The following is a 16,670-nucleotide window of genomic DNA, read 5'->3' as shown; positions in this document are numbered from 1 at the left end:
ATCCTGGTAAATCTCCTCTGCACCCTCTCCAATGCAATCACATCCTTCCTATAGTGTGGTGACCAGAACTGCACACAGTATTCCAGCTGTGGCCTAACTAGCGTTTTGTACAGCTCCATCATAACCTCCCTGCTCTTATATTCTATGCCTCGGCTAATGAAGGCAAGTATCCCATATGCCTTCTTAACCACTTTATCTACCTGTCCTGCTGCCTTCAGGGATCTATGTACATGAACACCAATGTCCCTCTGATCCTCTGTCCTTCCTAGAGTCCAACCATTCATTGTGTATTCCCTTGTCTTGTTAGTCCTCCCAAAATGCATCACCTCACACTTTTCAGGGTTAAATTCCATTTGCCACTGTTCTGCCCATCTAACCAACCCGTCTATATCGTCCTGTAGCCTGATGCTTCCCCCCCTCGCTATTTACCACTCCACCAATTTTCGTGTCATCTGCAAACTTACTGATCATACCTCCTACATTCATATCACAGATCACAGATCACAGAATCTACAGTGCAGATAGAGGCCATTTCGGCCCATCGAGCCTGCACCGACACATATCCCACCCTATCCCCGTAACCCCACGTATTTAATCCCCGAACACTAAGGGTCAATTTATCATAGCCAAATCAACCTAGCCTGCACATCTTTGGACTGTGGGAGGAAACCGGAGCACCCGGAGGAAACCCACGCAGACACAGGGAGAATGTGCAAACTCCACACAGACAGTCACCCGAGGCCAGATTTGAACCCGGGTCCCTGGCGCTGTGAGGCAACAGTGCTAACCACTATGCCACCGTGCCCCCCAATCTAAATCATTAATGTACACTACAAACAGCAAAGGTCCCAGCACCGATCCCTGCCGTACACTACTGGACACAGGCTTCCAGTCACAGAAACAACCTTCGACCATCACCCTCTGCCTCCTGCCACTAAGCCAGTTTTGGATCCAATGTGCCAAATTGCCCTGGATCCCATGGGCTCTTACCTTCTTGACCAGTCTCCCATGCGGGACTTTGTCAAAAGCCTTACTGAAGTCCATGTAGACTACATCAACTGCAGTACCCACATCCACACACCTAGTCACCCCCTCGAAAAATTCAATCAAATTGGTTAGACATGATCTCCCCCTGACAAAGCCATGCTGACTATCCCTGATTAATCCTTGCCTCTCCAAGTGGAGACTAATTCTGTCCTTCAGAATTTTTTCCAATAATTTCCCTACCAGTGATGTTAGGCTCACTGGCCTGTAATTCCCTGGCTTATCCCTACTACCCTTCTTGAATAATGTTGCTACGTTAGCTGTTCTCCAGTCCTCCGGCACCTCCCCTGTGGCCAGAGAGGTTCTGAAAATTTGTGTCAGAGGCCCTGCAATCTCCTCCCTTGCCTCACACAGCAGCCTGGGATACATCTCGTCTGGGCCTGGGGATTTATCTACTTTTAAGCCCGCTAAAACCACTAGTACCTCCTCCCTCTCGATACTAATTTGTTCAAGTATATCACTCCCTCCTGTCTGAAAAACAACCGTAACTGGTAGAATAGCTAAGGGAGAACCAGTGGGTGTGGTGTATTTGGACTTTCAGAAGGCTTTCGATAAGGTCCCGCATAAGAGGTTAGCGTGTAAAGTTAAGACACATGGGATTGGGGGCAAGGTACTGACTTGGATAAAGAACTGGTTGGCAGACAGGAAGCAAAGAGTTGGAATAAATGGGTCTTTTTCTGAGTGGCAGGCAGTGACTAGTGGGGTACTGCAGGGATCGGTGCTAGGACCCCAGCTATTCACAATATATATATAAATGAACTAGATGAGGGAACTAGATGTAATATCTCCAAGTTTGCAGACGAGATCATGGCTGATCATCCAAATTCAGTACACTGTCCCTGCCTTCTCCCCATATCCGTTGATCCCTTTAGCCTTAAGAAATATATCTAACTCATTCTTGAATATATTTAATGAATTGACCTCCACTGCCTTCTATGGTAGAGAATTCCACAGGTTCACCACTCTCTGGGTGAAGAAATTCCTCATCTCTGTCCTAAATGGCTTACCCCTTATCCTTAGACTGTGACCCCTGGTTCTGGACTCCCCGACCATCGGGAACATCCTTCCTGCATCTAGTCTGTCTAGTCTTGTTAGAATTTTATAAGTTTCAATGAGATCCCCTTTCATTCTTCTAAACTCCAGCAAGTATAAGCCCAATCGACCCAATCTCTCCTCATACGTCATTCCTGCCATCTCAGGTATCAGTCTGGTGAATCTTCGCTGCACTCCTTCCATGGCAAGAACATCCTTCCTCAGATAAGGCGACCAAAACTGCACACAATACTCAAGGTGTGGTCTCACCAAGGCCCTGTACAACTACAGCAAGACATCCTTGTTCCTGTACTCAAACCCTCTCGCTACGAAGGCCAACATACCATTTGCCTTCTTAACCGCCTGCTGCACCTGCATGCTTACCTTCAGCGACTGGTGCACAAGGACACCCAGGTCTCGTTGCACTTCCCCTTCTCCCAATCTATTGCCATTCAGATAATAATCTGCCTTCCTGTTTTTGCCACCAAAGTGGATAATCTCGCATTTATCCACATTATACTGCATCTGCCATGCTTCTGCCCAATCACCCAACCTGTCCAAATCATACTGGAGTTTCTTGGCATCCTCCTCACAGCACACATGCCCACCCAGCTTTGTGTCATCTGCATACTTGGAGATATTACATCTAGTTCCCATGAATGTAGGTAGGAAGAGACTGGACAAGGGGAGAAAAAATAGAGTTGAGATAGGAAGAGATAAGTTCCGTGGGGCAAGAACAGGCTGAATCGATGGGTCTACCAGGGCAGCCCTGTTTGTGGATCTTGGGAAGGAGGTAGAAGCGGGATGTGCGGGGTTGGGGGTCTATGAGGTTGACAGCCATAGAGGGAAGATCTCCAGAGGAGATGGGGTCAGTGACAGTCCTGGAAACAGTGGCTTGATGTGGTAGTGGGGTCATGGTCCAGGGGGAGGTTGGAGGAGGTGTCAGAGAGTTGGTGTACAGCCTCCGCACGGTAGAGGTCGGTTCGCCAAACAACAACAGCACCACCCTTGTCAGCAGGTTTAATAACAATGTTAGGGTTGGATCGGAGAGAACGGGATACTGCAAGCTCAGAGGGAGGTAGGTTGGAGTGAGTGAGTGGACACTCTGGTGTGTCAGCGGGTGGGATACACCAGGGAATCCCTTTCCACACACTGAGGTTGACTCTAATGATCGGGAGTCCCAGGGTTTCAGATACCAGATAATCAAGCTCACAAGAACACAAATTGTCTCTCCAGGCTTTATTAAGATGCTGCATAACACAGATCGGGTGATAATTTCCTCAATCTGGAGGATAGAAGTACAGTGGATTCGCGCGCGACCTTCTCGAGTCTGTTCCAACTGACAACGGCTTAAGTGGCCTGTTCTTATACACAAGCTTGGTAACCGCTCAGGAAATGGGATTGTTTGGCCCCGTCTGTTGACCGCCTCCTGAACTCCTGCTAATTCAGGAATTTAGTCCATCTGTGACCAGACTATAACCACAAGCCCGTCTGGTTATCACACCTATACGGTCCGTGAGGTTATTATTAGATTCACACCCAGACGTTGTGCCTTTACTTGTCTGGCACTTCATCCCATAACACGGGTACAGGGGCTCAGTAATGTTTCATTCATCAGAAAAAGACAAAGTACACCAACATACTGGTCAGCTTAACAGAATCACATCATATTTATGTGGCTATAAATATAATAGTCACTAATAAATCCAGGAGGGAATTCAGCAGAAACTTTTATTCAGAGAATGGTGACACTGGGGAACTCACTACCACAAGGAGTAGTTGAGGTGAACAGCACAGATGGATTCATGGGGAAGCCACACAAGGGAGAAAGGAATGGGAGGAGATGTTGATCGGGTTAATTGAAGTAGGTGGGGTGTGGGGCATAAACACTGGCATGGACCAGTTGGGCCGAATGGCCTGTTTCTGTGCTGTACATTCTATGTAACACCATGAACTGTCAAAAGGGAATCATCAGCACAACAGTCTTAAAGATTAAACAGCAGTACAAGAATTTATAAAACATTCTTCCGTTCCAAGTTCATGTAACCCCAGCTGTCTACAGGGCCCTGCGCTACAAAACAGTGTGAACTCGCTGGTGTCTCAGTAGCTGCAAAGACCTCATGAATTCCTTGCCACACATGAATTCCTTCCCACACACGGAGCAGGTGAACGATCTCTTTCCTTCTCTCTCCAGCTGGTGTCTCTTCAGGTCCGTCGAACATTTAAACGTCTTACCACAGTCAGAACATTTAAATGGTCTCTCATCAGTGTGAACTCGCTGGTGTGTCAGCAGGCTGGATGGGTAAGTGAATCCCTTCCCACACACGGAGCAGGTGAATGGCCTTTCCCCAGTGTGAACTTGCTGGTGTGTCAACAGGTTGGATGACAGAGTGAATCCCTTCCCACACACGGAGCAGGTGAATGGCCTCTTCCCAGTGTGAACTCGCTGGTGTCCGTTCAGATTCCCGGAGCTTTTAAAGCTCTTCCCACAGACAGGACATGTAAATGGTCTCTGATCGGTGTGAACTCGCTGGTGTTGCTTCAGATCCTCAGAGGTTTTAAAGCTCTTCCCACAGTCAGAACATTTAAATGGTCTCTCATCAGTGTGAACTCGCTGGTGTCTCAACAGGTGGGATGACTGAGTGAATCCCTTCCCACACACGGAGCAGGTGAACGGCCTCTTTCCTGCTCCCTCCAGCTGGTGTCCCTTCAGCTCCTGGGCCATTTGAAAGCTTTTCCCACAGTCCGAATGTTTCAACGGCCTCTCCCCAGTGTGAACTCGCTGGTGTGCCAGCAGATTCGAGGACTGAGTGAATCTCTTCCCACACACGGAGCAGGTGAACAGAATCTCTCCTGCTCCCTCCAGCTGGTGTTTCTTCAGATCCTGGGACCTTTTAAATCTCTTCCCACAGTCAGATCATTTAATGTGAACAAGCTAGTGTCTCAGGAGGGTGGCAGAATGTGAGAATCGCTTCAAAAACACGGAGCAGGTCAACGGTCTCTCATCGGTGTGGACAAGCTGGTGTCTCAGCAGCACGGAGGGTGCAATTAATCCCTTCCCCCACACAGAGTGGGTAAAGATCTCTCCCTAGTGTGATCTTGCTGGTGTATCATCGGAGCGGATGGCTGAGTGAATCCCTTCACACACACGGGGCACGGGTTTCCCCCAGTGTGTGGCCACTGGTGTTGCTTCAGGTACTTGTAGATTTTGAAGCTCTTTCAGAACATTTAGAAGTTCTCTCCCCAGTGTGAACTCATGGGTGTGCCAGCAGATTGGAGGAGCGACTGAATCAGGTCCTGGTGAATCGCGTAACTCTGTCTGATCTTGAGGTGATATTTGGTTTGAGCTTCCTGTCTGTAAATGCTCCACTTCTAAAACCCTGTAAAAAGGAGTGTAGAAAGGGTAAAGGGGGAAGCAGTAATTTTATTTGGCTTATTTTGCCTCAAAGAACAAACAGGGTAGAGCCGGTCCCACTGGTGTCCAGCCGTGCCCACAATAACCAGCAGGTCAGAAGCAGCCCAATCCAACTCACTGTCTTGGCCCTGAAGTCAAATCAAGTCTCATCAAATGACATCCTTTGTGACTGTAACAAAAGTAAACTATCTGTCCTCGTCCTTCTCGACTTGTCTGCAGCCTTTGACACGGTTGACCACTCCATCCTTCTCCCAACGCCTCTCCACCGTCGTCTAGCTGGGTGGGACTGCACTCGCCTGGTTCCAGTCTTATCTATCTAATCGTAGCCAGAGAATCACCTGCAACGGCTTCTCTTCCCGCTCTCACATCGTTACCTCTGGTGTCCCCCAAGGATCTATCCTTGGGCCCCTCCTATTTCTCATCTAAATGCTGTCCCTTGGCGACATCTGAAAACACAGCGTCAGTTTCCACATGCACGCTGACGACACCCAGGTCGACCTCAGCACCACCTCTCTCGACCCCTCCACGATCTCTAATCCGGTTCTGGGTGAGCAGAAATTTTCTCCAATTAAATATTGGGAAGACTGAAGCAATTGTTTTCGGTCCCTGCCACAAACTCTGTTCCCTAGCCACTGAGTCCATCCCTCTCCCTAACATCTCTCTGAGGCTGAACAACACTGTTCACAACCTTGGTGTCATATTTGACCCTGAAATGAGCTTCCGAACACATATCCGCAGCATAACTAAGACCGCCTATTTCCACCTCGGTAACATGGCCCGTCTCCGCCCTTGCCTCAGCTCATCCGCTGCTGAAACCCTCACCCGGCCCTTTGTTACCTCTAGACTCGACTATTCCAACACACTCCTGGCTGGCCTCCCACATTCCACCCTATGTAAACTTGAGGTGATCCAAAACTACCTGTGTCGTAACTCAACACCAAGTCCCGTTCACCCATCACCCCTGTGCTCGCTGACCTACATTGGCTCCTGGTTAAGCAACGCTTCGATTTCAAAATTCTCATCCTTGTTTTCAAATCCCTCCATGGCCTCGCCCCTCCCTATCTTAGTTATTCCCTTCAGCCTCACAACCACCCGCCCCCCGCAATAGAAACATAGAAAAATTACGGCAGAGAAGGAGGCCATTCGGCCCATCTTGTCCGTGCCAGCCAATTAAGTGCTATCCACACTAATCCCACTTTCCAGCACTTGGTCCGTAGCCTTGTACGTTACGGCACTTCAAGTGCACATCCAAGTACTTTTAAAATGTGATGAGAGTTTCTGCCTCTACCACCCTGTCAGGCAGTGAGTTCCAGACCCCCACCACCCACTGGGTGAAAACATTTCTCCTCAACTCCCCTCTAAAGCTCCGACCAATTACGTTAAATCTATGCCCCCTGGTTGTGGACCCCTCTGCCAAGGGAAATAGGCCCTTCCTATCTCGGCCCCTCAGAATTTTATACATCCCAATCAGGTCTCACCTCAGCCTCCTCGGTTCCAAAGAAAACAACCTCCTCCGCGCCCCCCCCCCTCCCCCCGAGACATCTGCGTTCCTCCAATTCTGCCCTCTTGAGCGTCCCTGATTATAATCGCTGCACCATCAGTGGCCGTGTCTTCTGTTGCCTCGGCCCTAAGCTCTGGAAGTCCCTCTCTGAACCTCTCCGCCTCTCTTTCATAGAAAATAGGAGCAGGAGTCGGCCATTCGGCCCCTCGAGCCTGCTCCGCCATTCAATGAGATCATGGCTGATCAAAACCCACCTCTGTGACCAAGCTTTTGACCATCTGCCCTAATTTCTCCTTATGTGGCTCGGGGTCACATTTTTCAATGTCTTACAATACTCCTGTGCAGCGCCTTGGGACGTTTTCCTATGTTAAAGGCGCTATAGAAATACAAGTTGTTGTTGTTCTCATTGTTGGAGGTGAGCTCTGAACAGGCCCCCCCCCCCCACTCCGCATGCGCCGCTCCAAGGTGAGCGCGGGCTCTGAACAAGCCCCGCCCCCTCCCCTACTCCGCATGCGCCGCTCCAAGGTGAGCGTGGGCTCTGAACAGGCCCCGCCCCCTCCCCCTACTCCGCATGCGCTGCTCCAAGGTGAGCGCGGGCTCTGAACAAGCCCCGCCCCCTCCCCCTACTCCGCATGCGCCGCTCCAAGGTGAGCGCGGGCTCTGAACAAGCCCCGCCCCCTCCCCTACTCCGCATGCGCCGCTCCAAGGTGAGCGCGGGCTCTGAACAGGCCCCCTCCCCCCACTCCGCATGCGCCGCTCCAAGGTGAGCGCGGGCTCTGAACAGGCCCCGCCCCCTCCCCCTACTTCGCATGCGTCGCTCCAAGGTGAGCGCAGGCCCTGAACAGGCCCCGCCCCCTCCCCCTACTCCGCATGCGCCGCTCCAAGGTGAGCGCGGGCTCTGAACAGGCCCCGCCCCCTCCCCCCTGCTCCGCATGTGCCGCTCCAAGCTGAGCGCGGGCTCTGAACAGGCCCCGCCCCCTCCCCCTACTCCGTATGCGCCGCTCCAAGCTGAGCGCGGGCTCTGAACAGGCCCCGCCCCCTCCCCTACTCCGTATGCGCCGCTCCAAGGTGAGCGTGGGCTCTGAACAGGCCCCGCCCCCTCCCCCTACACCGCATGCACCGCTCCAAGGTGAGCGCGGGCTCTAAACAGGCCCCGCCCCCTCCCCCTACTCCGCATGCGCCGCTCCAAGGTGAGCGCGGGCTCTAAACAGGCCCCGCCCCCTCCCCCTACTCCGCATGCGCCACTCCAAGCTGAGCGCGGGCTCTAAACAGGCCCAGCCCCCTCCCCTACTCCGCATACGCCGCTCCAAGGTGAGCGCGGGCGCTGAACAGGCCCCGCCCCCTCCCCCTACTCCGCATGCGTCGCTACAAACTCAGCGCGGGCTCTGAACAGGCCCCGCCCCCTCCCCCTACTCCGCATTTGCCGCTCCAAGGTGAGCGCGGGCTCTGAACAGGCCCCGCCCCTCCCCCTGCCCCGCATGCGCCGCTCCAAGGGTGTCCGAGGGGCGGGACTTCCGCCGCCTGCTTCTCCCGCTGCTGAGACAAGTGGAATGCAGCAGAGGGCGCTCTTCTGAGTTTGGGGCTCAGGCATGTTAGTGGAGCAGTGCAGAGGGAACTTTACTCTGCACTGGGCTTTACTCCCTCAGCACTGCACTGGAGGGGCAGCACAGAGTTTTAGACTCGAGTCTCTGGAGTGGGACTTCAACCCACAACCTTCGGACTCAGAGGAGAGAGTGCAGCCGCTTGAGCCACGGCTGACACTCTGTATCTAACCCGTGCTGTACCTGCCCTGGGAGTGTTTGATGGGACAGTGTAGAGGGAGCTTTACTCTGTATCTAACCCGTGCTGTACCTGCCCTGGGAGTGTTTGATGGGACAGTGTACAGGAAGCTTTACTCTGTATCTAACCCGCGCTGTACCTGCCCTGGGAGTGTTTGATGGGACAGTGTAGAGCGAGCTTTGCTCTGTATCTAACCCGTGCTGTCCCTGCCCTCACGAGCAAATTTGGCTAGGGTAAATAAAATCAGAGAGTTAAATGCGTGGCTCAAAGACTGGTGTGGGAGAAATGGGTTTTGCTTCTCGGGACACTGGCACCAGTACTGAGACAGGAGGGAGCTGTTCCGTTGGGACAGACTTCACTTGGCCAGTGCTGTGACTAGAATCCTGGCGAATCGAATAACTAGAGCTGTAGAGAGGGCTTTAAAGTAATTAGTGGGGGGGAGGTTTCAAGAGAGCGAAAAATATAAATGTCAGTGGAGAAGGCAATAGAGCAAGGTGGCAGTGGGGGAATTAAAAACCAGAGCATATCAGGAAGGGACCGAATATATAAAGATAAAGTAGTAAAGGGGGTAAAAGCAGGAATAAATTGTCACAAAACATATTTAAAAGTTCTTTATCTGAATGCACGCAGCATTCGTAACAAAATAGACGAGTTGACGGTACAAATAACTACACATGGTGGCCATTACAGAGACATGGCTGCAGGGTAACCATGACTGGGAACTAAACATCCAGGGGTATTTGACTATTAGGAAGGACAGACAGGAAGGAAAAGGAGGTGGGGTGGCTGTGTTAATAAAGGATGGAATCACTGTAATAGTGAGAAATGATATTGGGTCAAAGGATCAGGATAGTGAAACGGTTTGGGTGGAAATAAGGAATAATAAGGGGAAAAAGTCACTAGTGGGCGTAGTCTATAGGCCTCCTAACAGTTGCACCTCTATTGGTCGGAGTATAAATCAGGAAATAGTTGGGGCTTGTAATAAGGGAACAGCTATAATCATGGGAGATGTTAACTTTCATATTGACTGGACGAATCAAATTGGGCATGGCAGCCTTGAGGATGAGTTCATAGAGTGCATTAGGGACAGGTTCCTTGAGCAGTATGTTACTGAACCAACCAGGGGGCAGGCAATCTTAGATCTGGTCCTGTGTAATGAGACAGGATTAATAAAAAATGTCCTAGTAAAGGATCCCCTTGGAATGAGTGACCATAACATGGTTGAATTCCAAATTCAGTTGGAGGGTGAGAGAGTTGGATCTCAAACCAGCGTACTAAGCTTAAATAAAGGAGACTATGAAGGTATGAGAGCAGAGTTGACTAAAGTGGACTGGGAAAATAGATTAAGGTGCAAGACGGTACATGAGCAGTGGTGTACATTCAAGGAGATATCTCACAACTTTCAAGAAAAATATATTCCACTGAGGAAAAAGGGGCGTAAAAGAAAAGACAGCCATCCGTGGCTAAGTAAAGTAATAAAGGATAGTATCCGACTGAAAACAATGGCATATAAAGTAGCCAAATCTAGTGGGAGGATAGAAGATTGGGAAGCATTTAAAAGCCAGCAAAGAATAACTAAAAGATTAATTAAGAAAGGGAAGATAGATTATGAAAGTAAACTAGCAAAAAATATAAAAACAGATAGCAAGAGTTTCTACAGTTATATAAAAAGAAAAAGGGTGGCTAAAGTGAATGTTGGTCCCTTAGAGGACGAGACCGGGAAATTAGTGGTGGGGAACATGGAGATGGCAAAAACACTGAACAAATATTTTGTATCAGTCTTTACAGTAGAGGACACTAAAAATATCCCAACACTGGACAAAGAGGGGGCTATAGGGGGGTAGGAGCTAAACACGATTAAAATCACTAAGGAGATGGTACTCGGTAAGATAATGGGACTTAAGGCGGATAAATCCACTGGACCTGATGGCTTACATCCTAGGGTCTTGAGAGAGGTAGCGGTAGGGATTGCGGATGCATTGGTGGTAATTTTCCAAAACTCCCTGGATTCAGGAAAGGTCCCAGCAGATTGGAAAACTGCTAATGTAACACACTTACTTAAAAAGGGAGGTAGACAAAAGGCTGGAAACTATAGACCAGTTCGCCTAACATCTGTGGTTGGTAAAATGTTGGAGTCCATTATTAAGGAAGCAGTAACAGGACATTTGGATAAGCATAATTTAATCGGACAGAGTCAGCATGGTTTTATAAAGGGGAAGTCATGTTTGACAAATTTGCTCGAATTCTTTGAGGATGTAACAAACAGGGTGGATAAAGGGGAACCAGTGGATGTGGTGTATTTGGACTTCCAAAAGGCATTTGACAAGGTGCCACACAAAAGATTACTGCACAAGATAAAAAATCACGGAATTGGGGGTAATATACTGGCATGGGTGGAAGATTGGCTATCTAACAGAAAACAGAGAGTTGGGGTAAATGGTTCATTCTCGGGTTGGCAATCAGTAACTAGTGGTGTTCTGCAGGGGTCAGTGCTGGGACCCCAACTCTTTACAATCTATATTAACGATTTGGAGGAGGGGACCGAGTGCAACATATCCAAGTTTGCCGACGATACAAAGATGGGAAGGAAAGCAGTGAGTGAGGAGGACATAAAAAACCTGCAAAAGGACATAGACAGGCTAAGTGAGTGGGCAGAAATTTGGCAGATGGAATATAATGTTGGAAAGTGTGAGGTTATGCACTTTGGCAGAAAAAATCAAAGAGCAAGTTATTATCTAAATGGAGAGAAACTGCAAAGTGCTACAGTACAAAGGGATCTGGGGGTCCTGGTGCATGAAACACAGTAGGTTAGTATGCAGATACAGCAGATGGTCAGGAAGGCCAATGGAATCTTGGCTTTTATTGCAAGGGGGATGGAGTATAAAAGCAGGAAAGTCTTGCTTCAGTTATACAGGATACTGGTGAGGCCACACCTGGAATATTGCGTACAGTTTTGGTTTCCATATTTAAGAAAAGATATACTTGCTCTCGAGGCAGTTCAGAGAAGGTTCACTCGGTTGATTCCGGAGATGAGGGGGTTGACTTATGAGGAAAGGTTGAGTAGGTTGGGCCTCTACTCATTGGAATTCAGAAGAATGAGAGGCGATCTTATCGAAACATATAAGATTGTGAGGGGGCTTGATCGGGTGGATGCGGTGAGGATGTTTCCACTGATGGGTGAGACTAGAACTAGGGGGCATAATCTTAGAATAAGGGGCTGGCGTTTCAAAACTGAGATGAGGAGAAACTTCTTCACTCAGAGGGTGGTAAATCTATGGAATTTGCTACCTCAGAGAGCTGTGGAAGCTGCGACATTAAATAAATTTAAAACGGAGATAGACAGTTTCCTAACTGGTAAGGGAATTAGAGGTTACGGGGAGTGGGCAGGGAAGTGGACGTGAGTCTAGGTTCTGATCAGCCATGATTCTATTGAATGGCGGAGCAGGCCCGAGGGGCCGTATGGCCTACTTCTGCTCCTACTTCTTATGTTCTTATGTTCTTTTTCTCTTCACATATCTATAAAAGCTTTTACAGTCAGTTTTTATGTTCCCTGAAAGCTTACTCTCATATTCTATTTTCCCCTTCTTAATTAATCCCTTTGTCCTCCTTTGTTGAATCCTAAACTGCTCCCAATCCTCAGGTTTACTGCCTTTTCTGGCCAATTTCTATGTCCTCTCCTTGGATCTTATGCTAGCCCTAATTTCCCTTGTTAGCCACAGTTGAGTCACCTTTTTTGTTTTATTTTTATGCCAAACTGGGATGAACAAATTCTGTAGTTCATCCATGTGGTCTTTGAATGTTTGCCATTGCCTATCCACCATCAACCCTTTGAGTGACATTCCCCAATCAATCCTACCCAACTCGCTCCTCAGACCATCGTAGTTTCCTTTATTTAAATTTAGGACCCTAGTCTCTGAGTCAACAACTTCATTCTCCATCTTAATGAAGAATTCGATCATATTATGATCACTCCGACCCAAGGGGCCTCGTACAACAAGACTGCTAATTAATCCTTTCTCATTACATAATACCCAATCTAAGATGGCCTGATCTCTGGTTGGGTCATCGACATATTGGTCCAGGAAACCATCCTGTAAACACTCCAGAAATTCCTCCTCCACAGTAGAGGACATGAGAGGGGGGGAGGGAGTCCCTTTAAATGTGGAGATGGGTGTCCCTTTAAATGTGGAGGGGGTGGATGTCCCTTTAAATGTAGAGGCGGTGGGTGTCCCTTTAAATGTGGAGAGGTGGGTGTCCCTTTAAATGTGGAGTGGGTGGGTGTCCCTTCAAATGTGGAGGGGGTGGGTGTCCCTTTAAATGTGGAGGGGGTGGATGTCCCTTTAAATGTGGAGGCGGTGGGTGTCCCTTTAAATGTGGAGGGGGTGGGTGTCCCTTTAAATGTGGAGGGGGTGGGTGTCCCTTTAAATGTGGAGGGGGTGGGTGTCCCTTTAAATGTGGAGGGGGTGGGTGTCCCTTCAAATGTGCAGGGGCTGGGTGTCCCTTTAAATGTGGAGGGGGTGTCTGTCCCTTTAAATGTGGAGGGGGTGGGTGTCCCTTTAAATGTGGAGAGGCGGGGCTGCGCATGCTTATTCGGCCCCACCACAAAACGAGGCTGCCAGTGCGCCTGAACGGGGCTTCCGGGGAGAATATGGAAGGCCGGGCCCGGGGAAGAGGCGGAATCAGCGGCTGGGGTAAAGTCAAGTGTTGGGGAATCGATTTAAATCGAGGTGAAGGGGGGAGCGGAGAGCGAGATTATAAAGTAAAATACAAGAAACCAAACCTGAAAAGTTGGTGGGACCTCCTCGGACGCCGAACGCAGCGGATTGATCCGCGCGGGTGGCGGAGTGAGCCGGAGTAATGTGATTCTGACTGACGGGAGCGCTGACCAATAGGAAGAGGGCTCAGCTGGGAGAACTGAGCTGGGCAGCCTGGTCCTCCAACCAATGGCGGCGCGGCTAGGGGGCTGGACCTTCCCTCCCCGGCGCTTAGGTTGCGGCCCGATTGTGACATCATCAGAGGAAGAGGCCATTCAGGGATGGAGGCCGGCCCGGCCTGTGACTGACGGGAGCTCTGACCAATAGGACGAGGGCTGAGGTGGGAGGACTGAACTCGGCGGCTTGGTCCTCCAACCAATGGCGGCGCGGCAAGGGGGCGGGGCCTCCTCTCCAGCTCCGGTGCCCTGGGGCCGATTGTGACGCGCTGTCCCCAGGTGAGAGCAGCTCAGTCAGCAGAGAGCTGGGGCTGGAATCTGGGAGGGGACGCAGGCAGCGGGTCTGGCAAAGGGGCAGAAGCTTCGCAATACAAGCATCTTTCAAATGCACAATTGTTTCCTACAGACACTCTGGGGGGGAAAAAAAAAAAACTGTTTAACAATTCATCATAACTCCCCTGCTCTAGGAGAGGCGTAGAGTGCAAAAGCAAGGAAGTTATGATGAAACTGTGGCTCAGTGGATAGCCGAGTCAGAAGGTTGTGGGTTCAAATCCCGCTCCAGGGACTTGAGCATATAAAGCGAGGCTGACACTCCAGTGCGGTGCTGAGGGAGCACCGCACTGTCGGAGGGGTGGTGCTGAGGGAGCGCCGCACTGTCGGAGGGGCAGTGCTGAGGGAGCGCCGCACTGTCGGAGGGGCAGTACTGAGCTGCACTGTTGGAGGGGGATTACTGAGGGAGCGCGGCACTGTCGAAGGGGCAGTGCTGAGGGAGCGCCGCACTGTCGGAGGGGCAGTGCTGGGGGAGCGCTGCACTGTCGGAGGGGCAGTGCTGAGGGAGCACTGCACTGTCGGAGGGGCAGTGCTGAGGGAGCGCCGCACTGTCGGAGGGGCAGTACTGAGCTGCACTGTTGGAGGGGGATTACTGAGGGAGCGCGGCACTGTCGGAGGGGCAGTGCTGAGGGAGCGCCGCACTGTCGGAGGGGCAGTGCTGGGGGAGCGCCGCACTGTCGGAGGGGCAGTGCTGAGGGAGCGCCGCACTGTCGGAAGGGCAGTACTGAGGGAGAGCCGCACTGTCGGAGGGGCAGTACTGCGGAAGCGCCGCACTGTCGGAGGGGCAGTGCTGCAAGAGAGCCGCATTGTCGGAGGGACAGTAATGAAGGAGCGCTGCAGTGTCGGAGGTGCCGTCCTACGGATGAGACTTTAAATCGAGGCCCCCGTCTGCCCCCTCAGGTGGATGTAAAAGATCCCGTGGTGCTATTTTGAAGAAGTTATCCCCGGTGTTTTGAGGCCAATATTTATCCCTCAATCAACATGACGAAAAAACATTATCTGGTCATTATCACATTGCTGTTTGTGGGAGCTTGCTGTGCGCAAATTGGCTGCCGCGTTTCCCACATTACAACAGTACACTTCAAAAGCACTTCATTGGCTGTAAAGCGCTTTGGGACATCCGGTGGTCGTGAAAGGCCGTTAAGAAGGCAAATGGTATGCTGGCCTTCATTACAAGAGGATTTGAATACAGGAGTAAAGAAATCTTACTCCAATTATATCTTCTCCTTAGGCAGTCCCTCGGAACCGAGGATGACTTGCTTCCACATTAAAAATGAGTTCTCAGGTGTAAGGGTAAACCGGGAGAGCTTCTTCTCCCCGAGACAGACCCTCCTGATATAAAGGGTCGACTGGATCCATGTTTATCTGTAATTTAAACAGAGGTCTGGTCGTCTTCCGAGCTCTTTCCCCGAGAGGAGAGGGTAGAATGGGGATCTTTAGTGTTAAATGGTTTCACCTGGGTCCATTGCTTCCATCGCATACCCGTCGGTTCCTGTAGACAAACAGACGTATCACTTGTCATTAATACAGTACATGGCCCCATCCAATGGGCCCCATTCCCTTTCTTCCGATAACTTGCGTCATTACTTGTTGACCTATTCTGGGCAACTCGTCTGGTTTAAGTCCAGCATTCTGCCTTTCTAGATCTTTAATCTGTTGTTGGTTCCTTACTACTTTATTTAGTGCTTGTACCTCCTGATTTAGTTGTACTAAGTATCGCCTTCATCTATCTTGCACTGGTCCTGGTTTTAAATACATACTTTGGTTCTGTCTTCACAAAGGAGGACACAAATAACCCCCCAAAGATGTCGGGGAACATAGAGTCTAAGGAAAGGGAGGAACTGATAGAAATCAGTATTTGTAGGGAAATTTTGTAGGAAAATGGTGTTAGGGAAATTGATGGGATTGAAGGCCGATAAATCCCCAGGGCCTGATAATCTACATCCTAGGGTACTTAAGGAAGTGGCCCTAGAAATAGTAGATGCATTGCTGGTCATCTTCCAAAATTCGATAGACTCTGGAACAGTACCCATGGATTGGCGGGTAGCTAATGTTACCCCACTATTCAAAAAAGGTGGTAGAGAGAAAACAGGGAATTACAGACCAGTAAGCCTGACATCGGTAGTGGGGAAAATGCTAGAGTCCATTATAAAGGATGTAATAGCAGAGCACTTGGAAAAACGTGACCGGATCGGACAAAGTCAACATGGATTTACAAAAGGTAAATCATGCTTGACTAATCTACTGGAATTTTTTTAGGATGTAACTGGTAAAATAGATAAGGGAGAACCAGTGGATGTGGTGTATTTGGACTTTCAAAAGGCTTTCGATAAGGTCCCGCATAAGAGATTAGCGTGTAAAGTTAAGGCACATGGGGTTGGGGGCAAGGTATTGACTTGGATAGAGAACTGGTTGGCAGACAGGAAGCCAAGAGTTGGAATAAATGGCTCTTTTTCCGAGTGGCAGGCAGTGACTAGTGGGGTAGCGCAGGGATCGGTCCTTGGACCCCAGCTTTTCACAATATATATTAATGATCTGGACGAGGGAACTAGATGTAATATCTCCAAGTTTGCAGATGACACAAAGCTGGGTGGGCGTGTGTGCTGTGAGGAGGATGCCGAGAAAGTCCAGTATGATTT

At 50.0% G+C, this 16,670-nt stretch overlaps 1 protein-coding gene across 1 annotated transcript; it reads right to left on the bottom strand.

Annotated features, from left to right (window-relative positions):
• Positions 1 to 3,307: 3,307 nt before the first annotated feature.
• On the bottom strand, positions 3,308 to 13,792 carry LOC147119074 (uncharacterized). Its single transcript, XM_085984778.1, has 2 exons — positions 13,552 to 13,792; positions 3,308 to 5,456 (listed from the first exon to the last, which is right to left on the bottom strand). The coding sequence occupies exon 2, from the start codon at positions 4,799 to 4,801 to the stop codon at positions 4,148 to 4,150; it is 654 nt and encodes a 217-aa protein (XP_085840904.1). The 5' UTR covers positions 4,802 to 5,456; positions 13,552 to 13,792; the 3' UTR covers positions 3,308 to 4,147.
• Between the last annotated feature and the right edge of the window lie 2,878 nt (positions 13,793 to 16,670).

Source organism: Somniosus microcephalus, chromosome 4, assembly GCF_052327205.1.
Source record: "Somniosus microcephalus isolate GS21.2 chromosome 4, FLI_Smic_1.0, whole genome shotgun sequence".
Classification (NCBI taxonomy): Eukaryota; Metazoa; Chordata; class Chondrichthyes; order Squaliformes; family Somniosidae; genus Somniosus; species Somniosus microcephalus.
This window is presented reverse-complemented; position numbering and strand designations above follow the sequence as displayed.

Excerpts from the sequence above, each read along its gene's own strand:
- LOC147119074 (XM_085984778.1), bottom strand. The coding sequence starts at position 4,801 with ATGGCCCAGGAGCTGAAGGGACACCAGCTGGAGGGAGCAGGAAAGAGG.